The sequence below is a fragment of the Talpa occidentalis genome, unplaced genomic scaffold (assembly GCF_014898055.3).
Source record: "Talpa occidentalis isolate TD23 unplaced genomic scaffold, MPIMG_talOcc4v2.1 talOcc4.12, whole genome shotgun sequence".
Taxonomy (NCBI): domain Eukaryota; kingdom Metazoa; phylum Chordata; class Mammalia; order Eulipotyphla; family Talpidae; genus Talpa; species Talpa occidentalis.
The window spans coordinates 78,893,526-78,919,042 of NW_023601212.1; the positions used below are offsets into that span (position 1 = coordinate 78,893,526).

The 25,517-nt window shown below is 45.4% G+C and overlaps 1 protein-coding gene and 1 pseudogene across 6 annotated transcripts in view; both read right to left on the reverse strand.

The window, feature by feature from the left end:
- Nucleotides 1–6,102: 6,102 nt before the first annotated feature.
- On the reverse strand, nucleotides 6,103–19,523 carry LOC119242324 (elongation factor 1-alpha 1-like; annotated as a pseudogene).
- Nucleotides 16,441–25,517, reverse strand: part of HIP1 (huntingtin interacting protein 1) — a 121,189-nt gene continuing 112,112 nt past the window's right edge. For 2 of the 6 annotated variants that reach the window (XM_037506848.2, XM_037506849.2), the window contains exons 26-32: nucleotides 25,248–25,348; nucleotides 24,890–24,995; nucleotides 24,030–24,153; nucleotides 23,297–23,358; nucleotides 20,972–21,080; nucleotides 20,243–20,277; nucleotides 16,441–19,827 (exon numbers count right to left, since the gene is read on the reverse strand). In XM_037506848.2, coding sequence (XP_037362745.1) covers nucleotides 19,597–19,827; nucleotides 20,243–20,277; nucleotides 20,972–21,080; nucleotides 23,297–23,358; nucleotides 24,030–24,153; nucleotides 24,890–24,995; nucleotides 25,248–25,348 — 768 coding nt within the window. In that variant the 3' untranslated portion in view covers nucleotides 16,441–19,596. The other 4 variants (XM_037506853.2, XM_037506850.1, XM_037506854.2 and 1 more) reach the window with 4 other exon arrangements.

The window sequence follows — 25,517 nt, forward strand, 5'->3', positions numbered from 1 at the left end:
ACGTCACTGCGTACGCGACTCGGATGCACGGGCGCGAGGGCTGCCGCGGCTGCCTGGCAAACGCTAGACTCGACCCAATTGGGGGGACGCGCCTCGGTGAAACTCCGAGTTCTGGTTCTTGATGTTTCACGCGAGTCCCGCCGAGCAGCACCCCTCCAGAGGTGAGCCTGCGGAAGAATCCTCTTAAAAATAAAAGTTCCGGAAAGAACTCCTCGCGTAATGCTCAGTTCATGGTATGTTCGAAGGGACTAAACTCCTCCACAGAACTGATTACCGCGCACTTTTCGCAGTGGTTGCCAGAGGTTGAGTGTTCAGTTACTTCTTTTTTTCTGCTAAAGTATATACAGGCAGAGCGGGTGTGCTACGGTGGAAAAGCAAGACCAACCCACACCAGCCATCCATAGTAAATGTGGATCTAGCGCTACTAAATTCTCCATCAGTCTAATAAATCGCGGATCACACCGGAAGCTGCAATGTAAGTTGAGTGCCAGTTGGTAAAGTAGGACCATCAGCTATCAGATTTCACACCATGGTCCAGAAAGAGATTGATTTTGAGGCTTCACCTATGTAGTTTGAGTGGTCTGAGAAAGTAGATCACAGGTTATCCAGGGCTGGGGAATTTGTTGGCGATTAGGTAATAGAGGAAATGGAGTTTTCTTTTTAGAACGACAAGAACGTTTTGGAATTTTGTGATTATTGCACAACCCTGTCAATTCTATGGTGTTAAAACAACAAAATTTAGAAATCTCATTGGCTTTGTTCAGAGATTCATGTATGCTTTCTAAAGTACTGCCAGGGCTTACACAAGATGGAGGGTATTTGTAGACAGAAAGTGGGGGCCGGGGTGGGGAGGGCAAGATAATTAGGGGAAAAAAACAACTTTCAGATAAAATAATCTTTCCTTGGAGGGGATGTCTTAGGCATATCTCCTCATTGATGGTGATATGGAAATTACATATTGGTTAGGAGAGGTTGGCTCTGCAAAGAAATTAGGTATTAAGTTGGGGTGAGGGGGCAACATGAACAATTCCATTTTGGGCCTGTTATCCTTTTTTTTTCCCAAAGATTTTATACAAGCACTGGGTACAGTCAGAAGCACGGGAGGGTGAGAGAATTCACCAAAGCCAGAGCGGGTTGCAGAACAGGCAGAAGGACCGAAGTACACTGTTTAGGGGAGCAGCGGGCGGCAGGAGAGGTCTGCGGGCCATGTGGGATCCTGGGATCGAACCGGTGCTGCAGAGGCTGTGGGCAGCTTCGCAGCCCAGGGCTCAAACCGCTGCGCCACCAGGGGAGGCCCTGTTTTCCCTATTTTTAATAGTGGTATATGAATTATCAATAGAATTGTTGGGAAAAATGATGGTCTGCTAATTCAGATTTTGGCTTAGCTCAGCTTCCTTGGCCATCATTGGTTTATTCATCCCAATATTAATATAATGAGATTAGTAAGAAGAGAGGGTCTATGATCGCTACAAATCCTCAGTTTAATAGGAAGAACTATGTGTAAATAGAAAGTTAAAATTCAGTGTGGTAAACAGAAAGAATTATACATGAAAGATGAATGCATGGCAGATAGCAAACCCATTGCTTGGTAACAGTATTGAAAAGGAATAAAGTTGTGGACTCATGCATCCTGACTTCAAAACTTAACACAAAGTGAGAGTAATTAAAACAATGTGATGGCTGGCATAGGGCTAGATATATATAGACCAATGGGGAAAATTGAGAGTCCAGATATAAGTCCATACATTTATGGCCAATTGATTTTTTTGACAAGGGTGACAAATTCATTTTATGGAGAAGTGGTGCTGGGAAAACTTATTTCCACATGAAAAAGAATGAATTGGAACCCTACTTCATACAAAAAGCAAACATTAATTCAAAGTGAATCAGTAACCTAATTATTAGCATTAAGACATTAACAATTTAGGAGGGAACAAGGACAAATCTTCATGACCTTGAATTTTATGACAAAAGTTTTAACAACAGAAGAAAAAGTAAATTTGGCTTCAAAAAATAAATTTATGTGCATTAAAGGACATTATCAAGAAGGTGCAAAGAGAATCTACGGGATGGGAGAAAATATTTGTAGATCATGTATTTAGCCATATAGTTGAAGAGCTTAATATCCAGAATATGCAGTAAACCTCTATGACTCAACAACACAAAGAGAAACAGTCTTATTAAAAAATGGGCAAAGGACCAATAGAATTCTCCAAAGAGTTACAACTGACCAACTAGCACTTTTCCAAAAATACACAAATGAAAGCATGAAAAATTGCTTAATATGACTAGTTATTAGGAAAATGCAAAACCACAATGAGATGCTATTTCATATCCACTAGGATAGCTGTAAATTTTTTTAAAAAGGAATATAAATGTTGGTTGTAGAGAAATTAGAAAAGTTTGACAGTTCCTCAAAAGTTAAAGATAGTATGCTATATAACCCACAATTTCACTCCTCAGTAAAATCCCCCAAAATGTTGGGCCTCCCCTGGTGACACAGCAGTTGAGCTCTGGGCTGCAAGGCTGCCCACAGCCTCTGCAGCGCCGGTTCGTTACCCGGCCGCGGTGAGGGTCTCACCAAAAAAAAAAAAAAAAAAAAAAAAAAGAAAAAAGAAAATCTCCCAAAATGGAAACCAGGAATTTGAAATGGACAAAGGACTTGAATAGACATTTCTGCAAAGATGATATACAAATGGCCAACAAATATATGAAGAGATGCTCAACATTACTAGTCATTAGAGAAATGGGAATCAAAGTGACATGAGCTGTCACCTCAAAGCATTAGGACGGTACTATGGAAAACCCCTAGAAAATAACAAGTGTTAGGATGTGGAGAAATTCCAATCCTTGTGTACAAATGGTAAGATTTGTACTGCTGTGGAAAACACTATGACATCTCAAAAAATTAAAAATAGAACTACTATATATCCAACAATCTCACTTCTGGGTTTATATATCCAAAGGAAATATGATCACTATCTTGAAGAGATGGCTGTATCTCCATGTTCATTGTAGCATTATTCACAATCACCTAAGACAAGGAAGCAACCTAAGTGTCCATCAACAGGAATGGATCAAGAAAATGCAACATGTATACACAATAGAATATTATTCAGCCATAAAAAGAAGAACTCCTGCTTTTTGCAACAACATGCGTGGACTTAGAGCGAATTATGCTAAGTGAAATAAGTCAAACAAACAAATACTGTATGTTCTCACATTTGGAATCTATAAAAGCTGAACTCACAAAATGTAAGTTGCCAGGAGCTGGGGTAGGGGAAATGTGAAGATGTTTTGGTAGAAACTGACAAGTTCAGGGCCTCCCCTGGTAGCACAGCGGTTGAGCGCTGGGCTGCGAAGCTTCCCGCAGCCTCTGCAGTGCCAGTTTGATTCCCGGCCACCGGCGAGGGTCCCACATGGTGCAACAGACCTCTCCTGCCGTCCCTGCTGCTCCCTTCAGCAGTGTATTTCGTCAGTCTGCCTGTTCTGTTCCCTGCTCTGGCTCTGGTGAATTCTCTCACCCTCCCGCACTTTTGACTGTACCCAGTGCTTGTATAAATAAATAAATCTTTTTAAAAAAAAAATTGACAAGTTGATATAAAACTTACATGAATATGCAAAGAACCTGAATAGCCAAATCAATTTTGACAAAATAATGACCATAACAAAGTTGGAGGACTAGCTGACTTCAATACTACAAGAAAAGATAAAGTAATCAAGACAGTATGTTGTTGGCATAAGCACAAAATTAGTTCAATGAAACAGAATAGAGAGTTCAGAAAAACACTGATTTTTTTTTTTTTATAGAGGCATGTTTTTATTTATTTATTTATTTTATTTGTTTGTTTATACATGCACTGGGTACAGTCAGAAGCGCGGGAGGGTGAGAGAATTCACCAGAGCCAGAGCAGGGAGCAGAGCAGGCAGAAGGACTGAAGCACACTGCTGAGGGGAGCAGCGGGCGGCAGGAGAGGTCTGCGCGCCATGTGGGACCCTCCTCTGGTGGCCGGGGAGCAGCCGGGGATCGAACCGGCACCGCAGAGGCCGCGGGCAGCTTCGCAACCTAGCGCTCAACCGCTGCGCCACCGGGGAGGCCCAACACTGATGTTTTTGATCAATGATGTTAGAAGATGCTGGAACACTGGCTGTATTAGTTACCTATCACTGCATAAAAATTACCCCACAACTTAGTGACTTATCAGTGATGTCAGCAAATATTTTTTAGTTTTGTAGCAGGAATTTGGGAGTGGCTTAGCTGGGTGGTGCTGGCTCAGGATCTTTCTTGAGTTGCAGTCAATACACCACTGAGGGCTGCAGCCAGATGAAGGCTCAACTAGAGCTATAGGATCTCCTTCCAGGATGTTCACTGGGAGGTCTCAGCTTGTTGACAGAAAGCTGCTGTTCCTCAGTGGGTGGACCTGTACAAAAGACTGCTTAAGTGTCCTCACCACTTGGCAGCTGGCTTCCTGCACAGTAATTCAAGGGGGACAGAGCAAGGGGCAAGCCCCAGTGACTGAATACCTTAATCTGGGTCACACACCAATATTTCTGCCACATTCTGTTCATTAAAATCAAGTCAGAAAAAAAAAATCAAGTCATTAAGTACAGACAGCCCTCATCTAAGAGGAGAGGAATTGGACTCTTTTGAAAGAAGAGTATCAAAGACATTATATGGACATATTATAAAATGCCCAAACTAGATAACCATAGGGAACACAATCTGAACCCTTCACACCATACACAAAAATTCAAAATAGATCATATAATGAGATAAAAGGTATAAAGGAAGAAATATAGAGGAGATAATCTTTGTGATCTGTGGATCACAGAAGACTTCTTAGATAATACAAAGAAGTACCATTTAAAAAATTAAATGTGTACACAGCAATATGGACAAAATGTCAAAAACAATGTTGAGTGGGGGGGAAATGGTGGCATAATGATGCCTGCACAAGTGAAGAATACTAAGCAACAGGGTACCTGTTGTATACCTATGTATGTATAGGTATGTATGTACTAAGAGTAAAATTGCACATGTGGGAAGAAAATACACAACTTCAATACTGTTTTCCTCCAGAGAGTAAGAGAAAGAGGAGAATGGCATTCAGGTAACATACATAAAGCAATTTTAATCTCAATCTATAGTTATAGTTATTTTCAAAGATCTGAAATATGGCAAAATATAAATATTTGTACATCTGGGTGATAAATACATGGGATGTTCATTGTGTTGCTCTGTATATTCCTGAGGGTTGAAATACTTAATAAAAAACATTTTTAAAGGCTCCAGTGGATTTGGCAATTGGAGGTTATTGAAGAGCCTGACTAGAAAAGCCCCCATTAACATTATTAAATACTGGGGTTGGCAAACTATGTCTGTAAGTGAGATACCTGTTTCTGGAAATAAAGATTAACTGAACAGAGACACACTCATTAGATGATGTATTGTCTGTGGATGATTTCCAAATACAATAGCAGAGTTGGTTAGTTTGACAGACAGAGACCATATGACCTCTCAGCCTAAAATCTTTACTCTGGTCCTGGTTTATGTCACCTACAGTGCTTGGCGTAATGTCTTAAACATACGCCAAGGCTCTCAAGAAATATGCTAGTGTTAATGAACAGAGCATGCTCATAAACAGAGCTAAAGTTAAGGTTGTATTAAATAGCAGGTAATGTGGATGGCGCTGATTATGTATAGGAAAGACAGTTGGTCTCTGCACTCTAATTTTCTTTGTTCCAGGGTGTAACAGAGTTGGACTTTGTGCTTCTTCCCACTAGAGGGCAGCATGAAGCTTGTCCATAACCGCATAGTAATAGTTGTTCTGCAATCAAATGACTGCCACCAGTGAACTATTGTGAAAGACAGGTTTTTGGTCACAGGTTGTTTACATGAAAAAGTACTGATTTTAAAGGCTAATAATTTAAAACTGCCGCATGCACATAAAAACAAATGGTCCACAAAATAGTCTCCTTCTGAAGGTTTGTCAGTGCATTGTTATCATTAAGCAGTCTTTTACTATTAAACTTAAACGGGCAATTGATAAACAGTTATGAGACCTTTCTTCACCCCTGATAAGACTGGGGTGGCAGGTAATGGAGATAATACTCATTTAGCCTTCTGAGCTTCCTGAGCAGGCTTGGGAACCACAAAAGCTCCAGCTGCCTTCTTGGCCGCTGCTTTGATGACACCCACAGCAATGGACCAGAGGAGGCTGGTCAGAGACGCTCTCAGCACACACGGGCTTGCCAGCAACCATATCAACTATGGCAGCATCACCAGGTTTCCAAGAATTTGGGACTGTCTTCCAGCTTTTTGCCAGAATGATGATCAGCCTCCTAGCGCTCAGCAAACTTGCAAACAGCGTGAGTTGTGTGACCACAGATGCTCATCCAGCCCTAACTTGGCCAGGATGGTTCAGAATAATCACCTGAGTGTGAAGCCAGCTGCTTCCTTTGCTGGGTCATTTTTGCTGTCATCAGCCACACTGCCACGACGAACATCATTGACAGACACATTCTGGACACTGAAGCCCACACTGTCCCCAGGAAGAGCTTCACTTAAAAGTTTCATGGTGAATTTCAACAGACTTTAGTTCAGCTGTAACACTGACTAGAGCAAAGGTTGCCAGGTTTAAGGACTAGCCTCAGCATTCAGCGGGGGAAGGCAGGGAGGGGTCAAAACAAGAAGGAAGAGCACAAAAGTCCATGGGGACAGTTCACAGGTGACTTGGTGATGGTAATTTTATGGGGACAACACTGTACAAAAATGAACAATGATGTAAAAATATATAAATAAAAATGAAAAAAGAGAGAACCAGTCTCAGCTGGGCTCAGTGGTTCAATCCCAACACCAGAGGCAGGCACGGGGCTTGTCAGTTGGATGAGCTGGCGGCAGGATGCAATTCAGAGCTTCAAGCAGCAGGTTCCACTGGCATTGCCATCTTTACAAGTGACTTTCCATCTCTAAACCAAGTTATGTTAGCACTTGGTTCTAGCAGGTGGTCACTATTACAAACAGAAATTGGCACAAAGGCTTTTGTATCAGAGTTGTAGCCAATTTTCATAACGTAAGTACTGACTTCCTTAATGATTTCCTGGTATCTCTTCTGCCTATAGGGTGGCTCAGTGGAACCCATTTTGTTAACACCAACAATTAGTTGTTTCACACTCAGTATGTAAGCCAGAAGGACATGTTCACAGGTCTGCCCATTCTTGGAGATACCAGCTTTGAATTCACCAACACCAGCAGCAACAATCAGGACAGCACAGTCAACCTGAGATATACCTGTAGTCATATTTTTTGATTAAAGTCTGTCCTGGGGCATCCATGATGGTCACACAATACTTGCTGGTCTTGAATTTCCACAGGGAGATATCGATGGTGATACCACACTCATGTTCAGCTTTCAGTTTACGCAAGGTACAGGATGATGTGGCAGGCAGTGGAATCCTTGTCCTCTAAAAATTTGGGATTATGCATTTTAGTTAGTCTGAGGACAAGCACAGATGCTTGTATGGGGTTTTACTGACATCAGTTCTGTGTATTTCCGTAGGGGAGTAGCTATCAGATTTAGAGCAAGAAAGTCCCTCTCCCCTGACTCACTAGTGTCAGACATCTAAGGAAATCTATGTCAGGTCACAGACCAACTCCAAAGAAGATGGAACACAAAACAAGAAATTACACATTTTCCAAAAATAGCCTGGAAAGTAAAAGACAGCTCTAGATCTCAACAAACAAAAATTAGCAATCCCTGATGACTGGGAATCAGTTACCATATTATAACACTTAGAATGTGCAGTCTCAACAAAAAAAATTATAAAACATACAAAGAGAGGGCTCCCTGGTGGTGCAAGGGGTTAAGATGCAACCTATGAAGTTAACTGCAACCACTGCAGCGTAAGTTCGATCCCCGGCCAGGGGACAACACACATGGTGCAGCAGACCTCTCCTGACTCACCTGCTGCTCCCCTCAGTAGTGTATTTCAGTACATCTGCCTGTTCTGCTCCCCACTCTGTCTCTGGTGAATCCTCTCACCCTCCCTACCCCCGCACCTCTGGCCTGTACCCCAGCTCTTGTATGCATAAAAATAAAATAAATCTTGGGCTTCCCCTGGTGGCACAGCAGTTGAGCACTGGGCTGCGAGGCTGCCCACAGCCTCTGCAGCACCGGTTCGGTCCTTGGCCGCCGGCGAGGGTCCCACAGGGTGCAAGAGACCTCTCCTGCTGCGCCTGCTGCTCCCCTCAGCAGTGTATTTCATCAGTCTGCCTGTTCTGTTCCCCACTCTGGCTCTGATGAGTTTTCTCACCCTCCTGCGCTTCTGACTGTACCCAGTGCTTGTATAAATAAATGAATAAATCTTTGAAAATAAAATAAAATAAAATAAATCTTAAAAAAAATACAAAGAAACAGGAAAGTATGGATCATTCACAGAAACCATCCCTGAAGAAGCCCAGACATTGGACCTAACCAAAGCTTTATTTTTTAAATACGGTTTTATTAATTTACCATTGGTTTATAATGCCATATAAATTTCAGGGGTACAGCTTCACACCTCAACATGTGTGAATACCTCACCATACCCACCACTAAAGTTGTAGTTACTCACACTATCAAATTGACCCCCTCTAACCATTCTTCCCACTCCCTCCCTTTTCCTCCTGGGTAATCACCATATTTTTCAATCTAAGAGTTACTTTTGTTGTGTTTTATTAGGCTCAACTGATATGGTTACCTATAGTCCACTTATGAATGAAACCCTCTAAACACAACCTTTACCAACAAAACCTTTAAATCAAAGAGCTCGGGAAACCATGGACAAAGAACCAAAGGAAAACAGGGAAACTGAACGAAATGAGAGAAGCAGTAAAAAGAATTATAGAAAAGAATCGGTCAGACATTCTGGACTGAAAAGTACTTTAACTGAATGAAAGAAAATAATCACTAGAGGGGTCCAGTAGCAGATTTGAGAAGTAAAAGGAAAGGCCAGCAAACTTGAAGATAGTGCTTTTGAAATGATCCAGTATGAGGAACAGAAAGAAAAGGAAATGAAGAAACCAGACAGCGCCGGAGGCACGTGTGGGGGAGCAGCAGGAACCCTAAGACCTGAATGATGGCGACAGGAGGGCAGGGCCCAGCAACAATGCGGCTGAAGCTGTGGCGATGCGTCAGTCTGGCAGTTTGTGCCCTACTGACTGTGGGGAAGTCAGTTAATGTCACACGGGGGTACGAGGCTGCGGGGAGAAGCGAGTAGCACGCACAGCCTGCGGGGGCGGGAAACAGGCACATAAAGCACATAGCGCAGATGCAGTCCTGGGCTTTAGAAGACCCATCCTGAGAGACCTAGCAGCCTTCTGAATGGCGTGGCACCAGAGCTGCGTGCGCACCAAATTCTGTCCAGACCCCTGGGGAGCAGTCGCGGTGCTGAGGGAAGTGGGGACCCGAAGGCGCTGCGGGGGAGCCGGGGATAACGCCACCGAGCAGCGAGCAGCGGCATCAGGGGCCCGCAGGAGCAGGGGCCACAAGGGCGACGAGCGAATTGCTGGAGAGACTGCTGAGCAACAAACGCTGCGCACCTACTATGCGCTGAACTGCCTTTAAATTATGACGCTCTCGACGAGCCCAGGCGACCCGTGTCCGGCGCCTCCACCGAAGCGAAGCCGCTGGCGACCAGCCTAGAGGGAAGCCCGGGGCCTAGTCAGCGGGGGGCGACTGGAGCTTACCGGACCGCGCACTCCAGGCGGGGGCCCAGCCGGCTGCGGGCCGCGAGGCCCCGTGGTGCTCCAGGCCGGGCTGGAGCCCCCAGCCCCCGCCCCGTGCCTCGTGAGCCCCGCCGGTGAAGTCCACGTGGTCCCGACGTGCACCGCGAGCACCGCCCGTCACTACCGGAAGTGTCCGGCGAGAGGGAGCGTCTCAGGGGAGCTGGTTGCTGGGCAACGAGGCCAGGCTGCCGTCTGCCCCTAAAGTGGGCAGAACCGTGGATTCAACCCCAGGAGTGTGTGGCGAGAGCGGGTGATTCCAATTTGGTGACTCTTTTCTCCAGAAAAGGGGGTTATCAGCCCCAGTAACTCACACTCCTTAGGGTAGTGAGTTCCTCCAAGGTCATGGCTCTCTTGGAGACCCCCAAACCCACTTCAGACCTGCTCCTTGCAGGTGCAAAGTTTTTCTGGGATCCAGAACAGCAAGCGCACATAGCTGGCGATTCCCAGCTCGTGGGGTTTGGTTTGTGTTATTTGGGTTTTTTTTCACATGTAAATAGCACGTGGTAACAGAAGTGAAACCTAATGGGCACCTTTTTTACATTTGCTAAGGTGTTCCCCACCCCCACAATCAGCTGCCACAAGGTCTGACAAAGACTGAACAGCTAACACCTGTACTACCAGGTGTCTGAGCAGTAAAGTCAAGTCCTTTCAGATTTCAAACTCTGGAATCTCGCTCTCCTACCACAAACTCTGCTTCTGTCACCTCTCTTGCACCTTAATTTTATTAGGAATAGTTCGCACCCCTCCAGTTCTACTTCAGGTACAATTTTCATTCTGTTCCAGAATGTAGGTCCCTCTTGCCCTAACCAGCAGCTGCCCTGGGCTTCGCTTCTGTTCACAAATAGCTTGGATATCAGGACCCGTCATTGTGGCTTCCACCTCAGTGATTTCTCCTCTCTCCCCTATTTGCTGATCTCCATCCACTTTTACTAAATCAGACTGTGGGTTTTCTCCAGTCCAGCTGCAGGGATTCCAACCATTGCTGGTAAAAAGCAGAGAACAGTGCTGTCACTCTCCTAAAAGCATGCTTTCTGATGACATTGTGCTTCTGTCACACACTGGACATTCTATCTTTCTTGTTACATTAATTACAACATTCCTCTCAATTTCTATGGTCTGTCACAAACTCTCAGTTCAATCCTGTTCTAATTTTGGTGCATGCTCTCATCTATGTCTACTTTACATCTGTATTTGTATATAGACTCATTTAAAGAAGAATGTGAAATATGAAAAACAAGAAAGTAACCCAGATATAAAAAACAAGAAAGTAACCCAGAATGTGAAATATAAAAAACAAGAAAGTAACATACTACCTGGAATAAACAAATGTTGTCATATCTCTTTCAGACCTTTTTCTCCCCCAAATTTTTTTTAAGATTTATTTATTTATGCATACAAGAGCTGGGGTCTAGGGCAGAGCTATGGGGGAGGGGGAGAGGATTCACCAAAGACAGAATTCCCCCAAATGTTTTTTTTTTAATTTATTCATTTAATTATTTAAAAGATTTATTTATTATGCATACAAGAGCTGGGTTACAGGCCAGAGATTCAGGGGGATGAGAGGATTCACCAGAGACAGAGTGGAGAACAGAACAGGCAGACCAACTGAAACACACTGCTGAGGGGAGCATCGGGCGAGACAGGAGAGGTCTGCTGCGCCATGTGGGTTGCTCCCTGGCCAGGGATAGAACTTGTGCTGCAGAGGCTGCGGATTGCTTCATATTGCGGTGCTTAATCCCTTGTGCCACCAGGGAGGCCCAAGATTTATTTATTTACGCATATAAGAACTGGGGTACAGGCCAGAGGTGTGAGGGGTGAGAGGATTCGCCAGAGACAGAGTGAGGAACAGAACAGGCAGACTGACTGAAATACACTGCTGAGGGGAGCAGCTGGCAAGTCAGGAGAGGTCTGCTGCACCATGTGGGTCATCTCCCTCGCCGGAGATTGAACTAGTGCTGCAGAGGCTGTGGATAGCTTCATAGTGCTGTGTCTTAACCCCTTGCGCCACCAGGGAGGGCCCTTCCCCAAATATTTTTAAATGAAAAAAAAGTCCCCCAAATATTTTTAAATGAAAAAAAATGTAAAGGAAGAAAAATGTCTTTTTCTCTACCCTTCTAAATTCGTTGCAGGGAATTCTGTAACAAAAGACAAATGAACACCTATGTTTATTGCAGCACTATTTACAATAGGTAAAATCTGGAAACAACCCAAATGCCCACAAATAGATGACTGGATCAAGAAGATGTGGTATTTATACACAATGGAATATTATTCAGCAATCAAAAAAGATAAACTCGTTATTTGCAGCAACATGGATGGAGCTAGAAGGAATTATGTTCAGTGAAATAAGCCAGAAGGAAAAAGAAAAATATCGGATGGGTTCACTTATAACAGGAATATAGGGGAACCAAATAAGACATCAGTGTAAAAAAAAATAACAGTACAAAACACAACAAAGCAAAAACAGACAATTACAAATCAGAGACATCCTGCAGGGAAGGAGGAGGGAGAAGGATCAGAGAGGGAGGGAGGGAGGAGAACAGGAGACTGTGGTGATGATGCACAGGTGCCTTGGGGAAGGAAATTCTATGGGGACTACACCTGAGGGGGTGGGGAAAAGAAATATTGTTAAAAATAAAAAAATTAAAAATTAAAAATAAAAAAATGAATTTTTGCAGGATAAAAAAAAGACATGAGAAAGAGAAAAAACATACAAATTTATTAAATGTAAGTTTTGCAACATTGAGAGCCTTCATAGGTAAATGCAGATCTAAAGAAGTGGTTCACCTCTGTTTTTATGCCAAGGGTGATGAATAGTAAAGAGTCATAAAAAATGGTGACGGGACAAAAAAAGCATATGGACTGGGAGTGATAAACTGGGGAGAACAGCAAGGAAATCCTGTTTGTTCAAATTCCTCTCAGCATCCCTCTCCAGATATTGAGAGGTCATGTCTCACATGAAGGGTTTATAACCTACTTTAGGGAAAGTTCAGGAAGTACTTCCTGCACATAGTGTTTCTCAAATTCCTTCATCTTAAAATATTTAATATGTCAAATTACCATATTTGGGGGTTGCATGTCTTGAACCTTGTCAACAGACAGTCCACTGTCTTTCCTTTCTGCCCCATCCCTATGGCATCTGCCCTCTTGGATTTCCTAGTAGCCGCTAACATAAATTTTTTGTTTTTGTACTTAACTATGTATGTATCCATAAACATTTAATGTTTCGACTGTTCCTATATTCCATAATTTCCTCACAAGTATATAACACCATCTGTGATACACTTTTTTTTTTAAAGATTTATTTATACATACAAGCACTGGGTACAGTCAGAAGCGCGGGAGGGTGAGAGAATTCACCAGAGCCAGAGCGGGGAGCAGAGCAGGCAGAGGGACCGAAGTACACTGCTGAGGGGAGCAGCGGGCGGCAGGAGAGGTCTGCGCGCCATGTGGGACCCTCCTCAGGTGGTCGGGGAGCAGCCGGGGATCGAACCAGCGCCGCAGAGGCTGCGGGCAGCTTCGCAACCCAACCCAGCGCTCAACCACTGGCCACCGGGGAGGTCCTGTGATACACTGTTGCACAGAGATAGAAAACAATCTGTGTTCGGGGGCTCTGGAGAGGGGTGAAAGGGGATGATGACTTAACTTTTTTTGGGGGATGATGAAAATGTTTTGAAAGTACATAAGGTGGTGGTGGCAGGATAATGTGAATGCACTAAATGTATTAACTGGTTGATTGTATGTTATGTACATTTCACCTCATTTTAAATAAAAGCCCTAACAAGTCACTGCAAGGTGTTAGGAAAGGGAGGGAGGGTGAGAAGACAGATTTAACTTGGGGAATTGTGGTTACTCTAGCTGCAGAATGACAGTGGCTTGGCAGGGGACAGAATTGCTGCAGGTGGAAGATTCAAGAGGCTCTTTATTTAGATGAGGTGATTTTTGGTGTCACATCGCACCCTTAGTTGGAATCCAGAGCATAAATCCCAAGTCCTCAAATGCATCCAAGGCCTTCTGCAATTTGGCCCTTCGTTTGCTCCTCTCAGCTGTGTGGGCTTGTGTTATTCTTCAATGTGCCAAATTGTCTCATTGCTGTTCACTTTGCCTGGAATATTATTCCACTCACTCTTGCCCTGCCAACTTTTACTTATTCTTCAGTTTTCTGTTTAAAGGTCATCTCCTGGATGTTCCTTCAACCTCCCTGAATGTGTTAGTTCTGTGCATCCTTGGGTCTTGAGTGGTACTTTTTCAGTTGCAATGAGAGGGTCCATCTGACTGCAAGTTCTAGAAGGGTGGATGCATCCCTGGCACTGAACCCCTTGTGCCTTAAACATGTGAACATTGAGGAAGAACTATGAATGAATCTACCTCTCAAGAAAATTTCTTCACCATTCTCTTCTCTCATACTTCGATCTCTACCTCCTTTGACATCTTTTTAGCTTCGAAGCATGTTTAAGTTTTTCTCCTTAAAATCACTTCTATTGATGCTGCTACATTCTAAAGTTATCACTTCAGTTCTCTTTCCTTTGAATACTGATAGATTTCTTGAAATAATTGATGAAATAGTATTTCCTCTTTCACATATTTCATTTTCTAATGAATATGTTAGCTTCCTTTCAAGTTTGGCAGGTCCTTAGAGAAGGCGCCATATCTGCTTTATTTTTCGGACAGTCTTCTGTGTGCAATGAGAGATATGATCCCAGAGGACATATTTGTTAGGCATCTATTACAGGAATCAATGAAATAGTATTTTCAAAATTTATTTTGAATTTTGTACCACAGGAATAAAATGCACTTAACTAAAGGGGATGAAGAGAGTTCAGTAGGGATTCTGAAGATAGTCCGGACTTAGCCTTTCTCTAGAAACAGAATTGCTGTGCTATCAGCCGGTGTTAGGCGCAGTTTTGGCTGTAAGAGGGAACAGGTATACGCGGAATGATGAAGGTTGCTTTGTGAGAGGGACTGAAGCCGAGGGAAAAGGCAAAGTAAAAGGGGCACTTAAGAGGGAGTGTTTTCAGTGGGTCAGCCTGACCGGTGCACGCAGGGAGAGAGGACAAGACCCCCAACCGCCTGCTGCTCTTAGCCTGGACTCTATAGCTTGACCACAACTTACCTTTTCAGCTTTATCTCCCATTTCTCTCCTCACGAACTCTACACTTTAACCAGAGAATAGGCCTTTTCCTAACTTTGCTGGCTCATTTTTATATCTTTTGTAGCATTCCCCTCTTCCTTCATTTTTACCTGTTGTAATCAGATTTATTCTTTAACGATCAGTTACAGCTCAAATACAGCTTTACTTTCCACTTGGAAGTGATCTGAGCTCCTTCGGTGCTTTCTTGTCACGTGCATTCAGAACACCAGTACATGAGACTATCCCATTTTTCTTCTTGAAATACTGTCTTCCCTTAATTTTCAGTGCTGCATCCCAGCCGCCCCCCCCACCCCCAGGTGGTTATGGGCCTCTCAGAAAGGGATTTAGAAAATTTTGACGAAGGCCCTTAAAAGCCTGGCGCCTTGAGGCTGAGCAGTGATCCTGTCTGGCTTTCCCGCCTCTTCATACTTGAGCTGTAGGAGGGCCTGCAAGTGCTGTGACCAAGAGCTGTCCATTCTATCTGTGGTGCTTCACAGGCTCAACTTTGTGTTCCGCATGGGGGCGCGGAAAACCCAGTGGCAGGCAAGGGTATTCATCTGGATCATCTCCTGGCTAGGCAGTTTCTATGCCATTTTTCTTCTCCTGCTTTCCCAGCTCTCTGACCTATTTAGCTATAAATTCTAGCTTCTGAGGACTTGCCTCTTTCTCTCCTTACTTGAGTCATTTGGGCAATTCTGCTTACCAACCCCAAGACTACCTCGCTTCTCTCCTTTCCTCATAGGTGCCCTGTGCTTAGCACACCAAGGGCATCAGGTTGCAGACAACCCTGCTGGAGAAAGGTCTCTGCTCAACAAGCCCCCTTCTGTCAGTTCCTTCCGCAGACCCTCTGGTAGCTGTGACAGTTTGGCTATGACTCCCCTATGATTGGCAGCTTGTTTCTGAATTTGTCTCACCCTATCTTAAGGTGTCAGATTATATTTGCCTGAGTGGAGAGGGCATATTCACAGCCTGAGAACCCAGATTTTATGCAGACCTGACCTTGTAGGTAAATTGGTATTGACCATGGCGGCACTTTGATGGGTTGCACAGAGAGAGAGAGTAGATGGTGAACGGGAGGTGTGTGAAGGGTGCACATGAATGGCTCTTTCTCTAACACAGCCAAGGAAAGGCCAGAGTAGTTGTGGCTCTGAAAATTTCCCCTTCAAGATATATAACTAAAGATGCAGAACTTAAGTGGATTCAAGGAACCTTGGAATGTAAATGAAGAATTTCACTGGAGGGCCTTCCCGGTGGCGCAGCGGTTGAGCGCTGGGTTGCAAAGCTGCCTGCGGCCTCTGCAGTGCCGGTTCGATCCCCGGCTGCTCCCCGGCCACCTGAGGAGGGTCCCACATGGCGCGCAGACCTCTCCTGCCGCCCGTTGCTCCCCTCAGCAATGTACTTCGGTTCGGTCCTTCTGCCTGCTCTGCTCCCCGTTCTGGCTCTGGTGAATTCTCACCCTCCCGTGCTTCTGATTGTACCCAGTGCTTGTATAAATAAATAAATCTTTAAAAAAAAAAAAAAAGAATTTCACTGGAACCCTAGGCCTCAAAGCCACCTCGGTCGGTCAGTTATCACCACTACTCTCCATTGCCAGGTTGAAGTTTTTATTTGAAAAATTGAAAACACAGATGCAGTGTAGTATACAAAGAAGGGCCTTAATACCATAATAAAAGTACTGTTGGGAGGGAACAAAAGCCAGTGGCTACCTGCCCTGGGAAGGTAGGCACTCAGTGAAAAATGAAATTCATTTTATAGGAACTATTCTAATGGAACATTTGGGGAAAAGGTTAAAAACAGAAGAGAAAAACAAACCCAACCCATCTCTGCAAACCTAAACGTGAGTTTGTTGTAAGTTTGAGACAATTTGTGTTATCACCAAGATTGATCTGAACCACCTCGGTTTGTCCCTATGAGTAGTAATCAGCTTAATTTAGGGCCTTCAAACCTGAGGTAGCTGAGGATCACCTGAAAGACATGTCTGGAAATTTCCTACTCTCAGAATCGGACCCAGTGGCATCTAGCCAATTGTTTCATGTCACCTGGGTTCCCGGGCTGAGTGGCTGTGCCACTGCTGTTGGTTGCTGATCGAATATTTGTCTGGACCTGGGAGACAGAGGACTTGAGCAGCAGATGGCTGGCCCAGCTTGCTATGTGGACAGCTGGCAGGCCTGTGGTGGTGGCTTTCTGTGCTACAAGCAGTGCGGTCCCTGGAGTGTTAAGGATGGCAGAGCAATGGCAAAGCCAGGCTGGTTAGAAGGCCAATGCTGGGCTGAAGACTGTCATTGGTAGGAAGGATTTCTAGAGAGGTGGCAAGGTGGTAGAAGTAGCAAGAAATCGGCCAGTTACTCAAGACCAGCGGTAAGTGGAGCCAGTAGACCCCCCTAAACTAAGGAAATGGCCTTGAAGTGAGCACTTCCCAGGTGCAAATTCTGAACCAGCCCCTTCTGGGGAGAAGCTAAAGCAAATCAATCTGATCAATCCCATGGTAGCTGGTGTAACCGGGGTGCTTGATCTGGTAGTCTAAACAACTCCAAAAAAGGATGCTCTGAATAACATTTGGTTCCAACTACTGGGTTAGCGACTCAGATTCAGGTGGGATCCCAGGGATCCTGCTATGGGCAAGAGGATCAGCAAACAATCTAAATTAACGTCTAATTTAAACTCCTTGCCCAGATATAAAATAACCCCAGAAAAGGAGGTTCTGTTTTCTAGGTTTTTTTTCCTTATTATGTACACATAAATCCTTGCTTTAGAGATATGAGAGCACTGTGTTACAGAATTAAATAGCGGGTGCTGAATTTAACATCTCATCAATCCTAAGCCACTATTTTTTTGCTGTCCTCTCTTGCTATGACGCATTTACACCCACGAGACTTTGGTCACTAATGATGCTCAGTGACTAATTTAAAGGCTGTGAAGTTCATTTTGAGCCTTAAGGTGCGATCCCTGTTTTAATCTGTTTCATACCAAGTATAACATTCACTTTCACAAGAGCCAAGATAGGACAACTTGATTTTGGCTAGAGAATGGGTAGCTCCTGTTTGAGTGATGGTGAAAGTCATTATATTACATCCAACGGTACTTCTGGTTAAGTGCTTTCTCAAATGTTTTATTTCTCATGCTAAGTCCATGAAGGTTTTAATAATTACCATGGCTTCTTATTAGGGGAGAAACTGAATGTGGTGCAATACACTGGACACCTAACACCCCCCCCTCCCACAGTAACTTGGAGCCAAATGTTTAAATGGCCCAGATTCTGGAAGTGAGGGACGGCCACCATTGGAAATGCTGACCCACACTGAGAACACGCTGTTCGGCTTAATTGGCACATCTCTGCCAGGGCAGCCACACACCACTCCTTCTGAGCCGTGGGTGGAAACTGCCAGTACAAGAAGCATTACACATAAGACAGCACAATCTCTATTGCCGGCCCCCCCTTCAGCCCAGTCTCGTAATCCAAGCTGCTGGGAGACAGTGTTTTGAGTGCCCTGCTTTAGAAAATGCACAGAGAGGGAGTTGGGGAGCGAGGAAGGAGGGAGGGTTGATTCACAGTGATCAAACAGGAGTCCTACAACCTGTCACGCAGCAAAACCTAGCAACGTTCCGTGGGGACAGATCCTGGGAAGTGCTTGTTGGTTACTACCTGTGAGTTGCTACAGATAAGAAAGGAAGACACTTTGTCCAAGACTGGAAGGTCACTTAAATGTTGGGGTCCACCTGGAGGGGGAAGCACTGTCAGGCTGCCTTTCTCTAGGAGGCTGCTCATGCCCCTCTGTCCTCATCCCGTCCACAGGGCAGTGAGGCCGGGAGCATGAGGCTGGAGGTCAGACCAGTGGCCCCTTTCACGCTGTCCCTGACCCAGATGCTCTGAGGGCCTGCTTGCTTCAGGATCCAAGCCAGTAAGAAGTCAAGAGGGCATCTTGGACTCGGCTGTAGTTCTTGAAGACGGTTGTTCCAGGGTAGCCATGCCAGCCATGCCAACGTCACATCTGAAACCCTGATTGCTTCAAGTGTCTTTCTGCAGGCGGCTGCTGCTGCTGAATAGAGTAATAAATAGTAAAGATGCCAAACAAGGCACAGGGCTCTTTCCTGCAGTCTGTCTGGTCTTCTGGGTCTGTCAATTAGGTAGAACATGGAACTGTCTTCTTCAGATTCAAGAGGATGCCAAAGCAGATATCTGGAGAAAGGAACTAGAAACCCCTCGCATTCTGCCTCTTAGGGCCCTGCCCGGGTCTGAAGGGAGGTGGCCAACTTGAGGTGGGCGGGCAACTTGTTCCAGGGGAAGAAGTCAGTGTGGCTGCTTTCACCAGCTCCATTCAAGCATGAGATAAGGTTTTTCAACCTGGTCACCAGGAGCTCCCGGGAAATGCATCTTGGGAAGAGCCAGGCCATGAGCACCCCTCCTCTCTCTCCTTCTGTAGCCCTCTCGCTTGTGAAGGTGGGCAGAGGCTTCCAGCGGGGCTCCAGTTTCAGGAAGGAAAGGCACTCGCTCTGCTCCTGCCTCTTGAGGAAAGTGTGGCTCAGCAGTGTGCCCGGCAGGGGAGGCCCCGGCTGACCCACGCGCTTGGCGGGCCGTGCGGTGAGGAGGCTGATGTGGAGCACCAAGGTGAGGCCCGGCAGCACCATCGCTGTGAACTGCTGTGGTGAGGGGACCCTGACAGCGCAGCGCCCCAGGGCGTTCGCGGTGCGAGAGAGTTGGCTATAAGAGTGAAACTTGAAAAAAGAAAACCAAAAAACCCAACCAACCACTGCAAGAAGCAGTGGGAATCCATGAACGGCCAAAAGAGGGGGAGAACTGCCTGGGCATTCTCAGCCAGGACACTCCTGCTGTTCCTCCGACTCGGTGCACAGATTCAGGGTAGTGTCCTGGGTTGGAATCCACCAGCCCTCTGAGGCTCGCAAGTTTGTGCAAATGATGAAACTGAAAAGACTGAGAAGAAAACAGAAAAGAAAATGTGTAAGATCTTCCCTCTCCAGGCACTCAACAGAGCAACAAGCCCCTCTCATAAGGACACCGATTCGGGGTGAATCAGCAGGCAGGACTGGGAGGGAGGTCCTCTCTGTGGAGATGGCCCTGGTCCCCTTCTTCTCCGGGCCAGTCTGGACACTGGGGAGGCGGAGAAAGAACAGAGATCACGGGTTTGAAAGGAACGGGTGTGAGTGTGAAGGGAGTTTCGGGAAGGGCCATTAGGTCCTCAGAACTGGACAATGGGGGTGGTGTGACTGCCCTTGAGGCTCCAAGGGTTTCGGCTGTGGCTGGGAGGATAACAAACACACAGATGGGCAACAAGGGTTTATACTCTGATGTGTGGGGCTTCAGTGTGGCTCTATTCTTTTTCGGTTACCGCTTCTTGCAGTGTAGGTGGAGATGCTTCTGTTCCTAAAAGACAATAATAACGCATGTTTCATTCTACTTCATGCACACACACATTCGTTCAACCAACAAAAACTGCCACCATGTTAGGTTCTAAACAACATCATAGTCACAACCGTGATGTAATCTTCTAGTCCAGCAATGACTAGATATGTCTGTAGTGGGTTCCCAGAGTCAACCAAGTCCCAGGAGAATCAACAATCTTGGCTGTGATCAAATTAGCCACTTTGAGCATGAAGTGACATTCATGGAGTTTCTGGGCTTGTTGGCCAAGTTCACTCTAGTCCATTTATCTTAGCTCCTGACCCTCTATCTTTTGACCAATGTTGCCCATCGCTGGCGCTAGCCCCTGTCTGCCAGATCCCCACTGACCACTCTTCATTCATTCATATTCAATTTTATACTGACCCACAAACTAAACTGGGGAGCACTGCAGGGCCCAAAAGGCAATGGTGCCAAGTGAGCACACAGTCTACTGGTCAATAAAGGTGGTCAACTATAGGTTGTTAAAGTGACAACGAAAGCTTTTAATTCACCACACTTTACCCTGCTGTGGGCTTAAAGGTTAGTTATAACTGCAGAGCAGACATGCCTGTGAGTGGAGGAGGAGGAGGAAGTCAGTGACCCAAGGGGCAGGCAGGCCCCATCACACAGCGCCGTCCCCTCACTGTGGCTGGCTCTGTTCCTCAGAGAGTCTTACCTTCTTCCCAGCCCTCAGCAACACCAGCAAGCTCATAGTGCTTTTTTCGAAGCTCTCCCAGCTTTTGACGCTCCTTCTGCAAATCATTTTCCAGCTCTAGTACCCTAACCTGTGGGAAAGTAGAAATTTCTTTTCAGGAGTTATCCGAGAACTGTCTTAGGCTGACTTAATCCATTTCCTCTCTGTGTTCTAGTTTTCTACACCCACGTTATTCACCCCCATTTCCAAAGCTTACCCATCTTTAATTTTGGCCCTTGTCCCTGCTATAATTTCTCGATCCTCTCATCACCCATTCTTCCCAGTGGCTCTTATGCTTTCTCGCTGTGACCCTTTACTGGAAATGGTGTTTTACAGCCCAAGTGCCTGAATGGAACTCGGGCTTATCTTGATGTCTCTCTGATGGATCACTATCTAAAACCAGCTTGGGTGTTCAGCCCATCTATATGGTGTGTTCCAATCCCATTTTAGCCCTTCTCCTTCAATCTCAGTTCACTGGAAGCCCACGAAGAAAAACAAATGTGATGGTTCTGGCATCTGAGGGCTGTTACAACTTCGGATTTTTATTGCTATAGGAAAAGGCACAGACAGGCTTACAAATGGTTCTTGGCTATCGCTTTTTCTCTTTAATTTTACTTATCTTATTTATTAATTCAGAAAATATTTGCTGAGCATCCATCATGTACCCTAAGCTCTATTACAGGAGCTGCAGACACTGGTACATAGACAAGGTCCCTGCTTACCTTGTAGGGGGAAGAGATAAACTAATGATTAAGAAAAGATCAAGTCATGAAGAAACTGACACAGAATGATGTGATAAAGACTAAGGGTGGTCAGTAGAGGCTGCTGCAAAGGGCCACCAGAGACCAGCTGTTTAGAGAACTGGTGAAGAATGTTCTAGGCACAGGCAGGAGCGGGACAAAGACTATAAGGCAGGAATGGACTTGAGGTATTTGGGGAATAGAATACAGCCTTAATGAAGGGTGAAATGCAGCTAGTTTGAACAAAAAGGAGGGAATTTTAGGGAATTATGTGCAAAAAAGTAAGTCAGAATGAGGATAACAAATATTGGACATTTTACATAGGAGACAATTAAAGAAATGAGTGAATATTAATAAACACCGCGAGGGCTGAGATTTAAGAGGGGAAGGCAGAAAGGGACAAGGGGACACAAGGATGATGGTGGGGGAAAAAAACAAAAACAAAGATGACTCCTAGGCTTGCTTTCAACACCCAGGCATGTGGTGGTGCCACCTGCTGAGATGGAGAAAAGCAGGAGAGGCAGATTTGGGTGAAAGGGCAACCTAGAGACCTGTTTTGGACATATTAAGTTTGAGATAGTCTTTGGGCATCACTTGGCCATACCAAGCAGGTAGCTGGACGAGCACTGAACTCAAGGAGAAGATCCCGGCCAGGGAGGAGAATTCGGTGAAGTCAAGAGGGACTGGACCAGACCGCCAAGCAAGACACAGAGGCCGCTCAAGTGTAAGCTCAGTTCTTTCGGTATTTACAAAGAAATTGGGTCACGTAACTTTCCCCAAAGACGCAGAGTGACCCATCTGTAGCCCTTTAACAACTGCCATCTGCACTGGACCCGAAGGCTGATGACCAGGAATGTCAGTCTTTTTTTTTTTATTTCAGGATCTCACTGACTCCTATTTTGTAAGGCTCACCTTTACAGAACTGAGAGAAATGGCTTTTGATGGGTTAACATTAAATCAATTTTTTAAAAAACTAAAGGTAATACACATAATTTATATCAGAAACTTTTAAGAACTTATCAATACTAAGACTATTAAGTGCCAGTTTGTGCGAGGAGACTCCTGATAACAGAGGATCACCAGCCCAAGGCTAATGGGCAAGAGATTAGATTTTTTTTTTTTTTAAAGATTTATTTATACAAGAACTGGGGTACAGGCCAGAGGCACGGGAGGGTGAGAGGATTCACCAGAGACAGAGTGGGGAGCAAAACAGGCAGACAACCAAAATACATTGCTAAGGGGAGCAGCGGGCGACACAGGAGGGGTCTGCCGCTCCATGTGGGTATCTCCCTGGCTGGCCGGGAATTTAACCCGTGCTGCAGAGGCTGTGGACAGCTTCACAGCATGGCACTCAACCTGCTGCACCACTGGGGAGGCCCAAAAGGTTAGCTTCTGATCTTCACTCATCACCTCTCTCCACCACCACCACTTACATTCCTTCTTGAACTGACAGGTACATCTGTGATCATTTGCGCCCAGGTCTCTGTCATCGGCTTCTCTCAGGGGGTTGACATTTGGGGCCTATACCACAGGCAACAGAGATGAGACTAAGAAGTGAAGCTCCTACCTGGGAATCCATCTCCTGGCGTTTGATCTGGGTCAGCGTCATGCTTGAGAAGTCCATATTGTCTGCAAAGATGGATATTCTCTTGTCAAATAATATCCATTATTTGTCAAATAAAGTAAAAAAAAAAAAAAAAAAGAAGGTCAAATAATATTCTTTCCTGGCTGACTCATGCCTGAGAGGCTGGCAATGCCAGTGCTCAGCTGAAAGCTCCATTTGCCATTTATCAACATGAGGGAAGGAGGTAAAGGAAGATGCAGTGGCAGGATAACCAGGGTCAGATTCCACCCCCAGGAAATGACTCTGTAGAATCATTTCTTTTGATATCAGAAAAATAGCTAATTGCAAAACCCACATAAAAGCCTGTCACCACGGCAATAGGGCCACAAGTCACTTAATGATGGGGACAACATACTATTTTGTCAGTGTGCAGACGTCACAGAGTATAATGACACTACACAGACATAGATGGTCCAGCTTGGCCACAGCTTGCCTAGATGCTGTAGCCTACTGGAGTCACCATGGAATAGGGGGCCTATTGGTGAACAAAACATTAAGTGACACACAACCGTTTAAACCTAGCCTATGTGTATGGGGCCTCAACTACTGAGACGAGTGTATGAAAGTAAAGAGATGAAAAATAAGACTCTGGAAATTGGGATGATGCAGAAGAACATAAAGAACAGCTAAATGGGGCGGGCAGGGGGTGAGAGAAGTGCTGCATCGGGAGGGTTACCTGTCTCCTCAATTTGGGATTTGCCAGAAATGGTGGACGCCACAACCGCGGCGGTGGCCTGGTTCACCCCCCGGGAGGCCTGCTGCAGCTGGGTCAGGTTCACGCTGTCCTTATCAGCTTTCACCTGCCAGGACAAGTAGATTCATGTTCACGCAACACAGAGGGCGATGACATTGTCAAACTGGTCTGATGACTCGAGGTGACAGTCAATCAACTTCTCAAAATTGCTGCTTAGAGAATCAACTTCTGGCTTATCTCTAATATAAAAAACCATTCCAGGCTTATTTGCTTGGTGGCCTCAAACTCTTGCTTCATCATATATTTTGATAAAGTATTGCAGCTGGGGAAACCAATTTGGGGCAGTAAATAAGGATGATAAAAGAACACTCCCTGGGTACTATGAAACTCAAAGAAGGATTAGTGACAAGTCTTGCAGAATGACCAGTTGGGACAATGTTTCAAATCTGGAGCTCTGTGATGGGGAATCAGAGGTCAGTGTGCTTGCGTGGAGTGGGGCCTAGGGATGAAGGGAGCTGAAACCAGGGTGGGAGACAAAGGCGACTCCAAAGGTATTAATAATGTTTCTTAAGTTTCAAATAGTCCTCAAAGACCATTTGTAACAAAAGCGAGATGAGCTGCAGAGGCGCACATGTGGGGAGCTGGGAAGAGGGGCTCCTCGCTGGCTGAGGAAAGGCTTTTTAGGAGAGTAGTGTAGAACCCTAGAGAGGCCAACTTTAAATTTGGGACCCAGCTCACCCAGGCCCTGGGTTAATCATCTGTTCTTGGTGCGAGCTCCATGGTCCAAGTCTTCTCTAACCTAGCCAGGTCTTAGTGTCCGAGGAGTCCAACACGGGCCCTACCTTGGAGGCAGCCACAAGCTGTGCTGTGCTTGCGGCAATTTCGTGGGAACACACCATTAGCTCCTCGAATTTCCCTTTGCCTTGTACCACCAGATCAGCTGCATCCCTGGGAGGAAAGGACAAGATGGATGGGGTCACGGACAGATGTCACCTTGAGACTCCGCACCACCTTGCTGGACAGGGAGGACAGCCTCTTGCCCCAACGCCCCACGTTGCCCAGGAGATTCAACTATTAGTTCTGCCGACTTTCTATCAAACACCTTATTGTAAGGGCACGTGTTTTCCCTTCAGTTGTTGTTTGGGGTGATCAACAGAACACGGGGTGGGGTGAGGAGCCTCGGGACCCAGAGACACTTACACCATCACAGTGGCTCCCCAGCCCACAGCTTTGGAGGCTGAGATGAGTCCTTCCGTCCACCGAGAATTCTTGGCATAGAACTCTTTAGGGGATGCTGTCCCCTAGAGGAAGGAGAAATAATAACAGCTACTTTCAGGGAGTGCCTACTATGTGCCAGGGACTTTCATAGCTGTTAGTTCACACAGTGCTCACAGTAATTCTGAGAGGTAAACATTATCCTTCCCAGCCTACAGGTGACAATACCGAGGTTCTGAGGCAAAAAAATAGGTT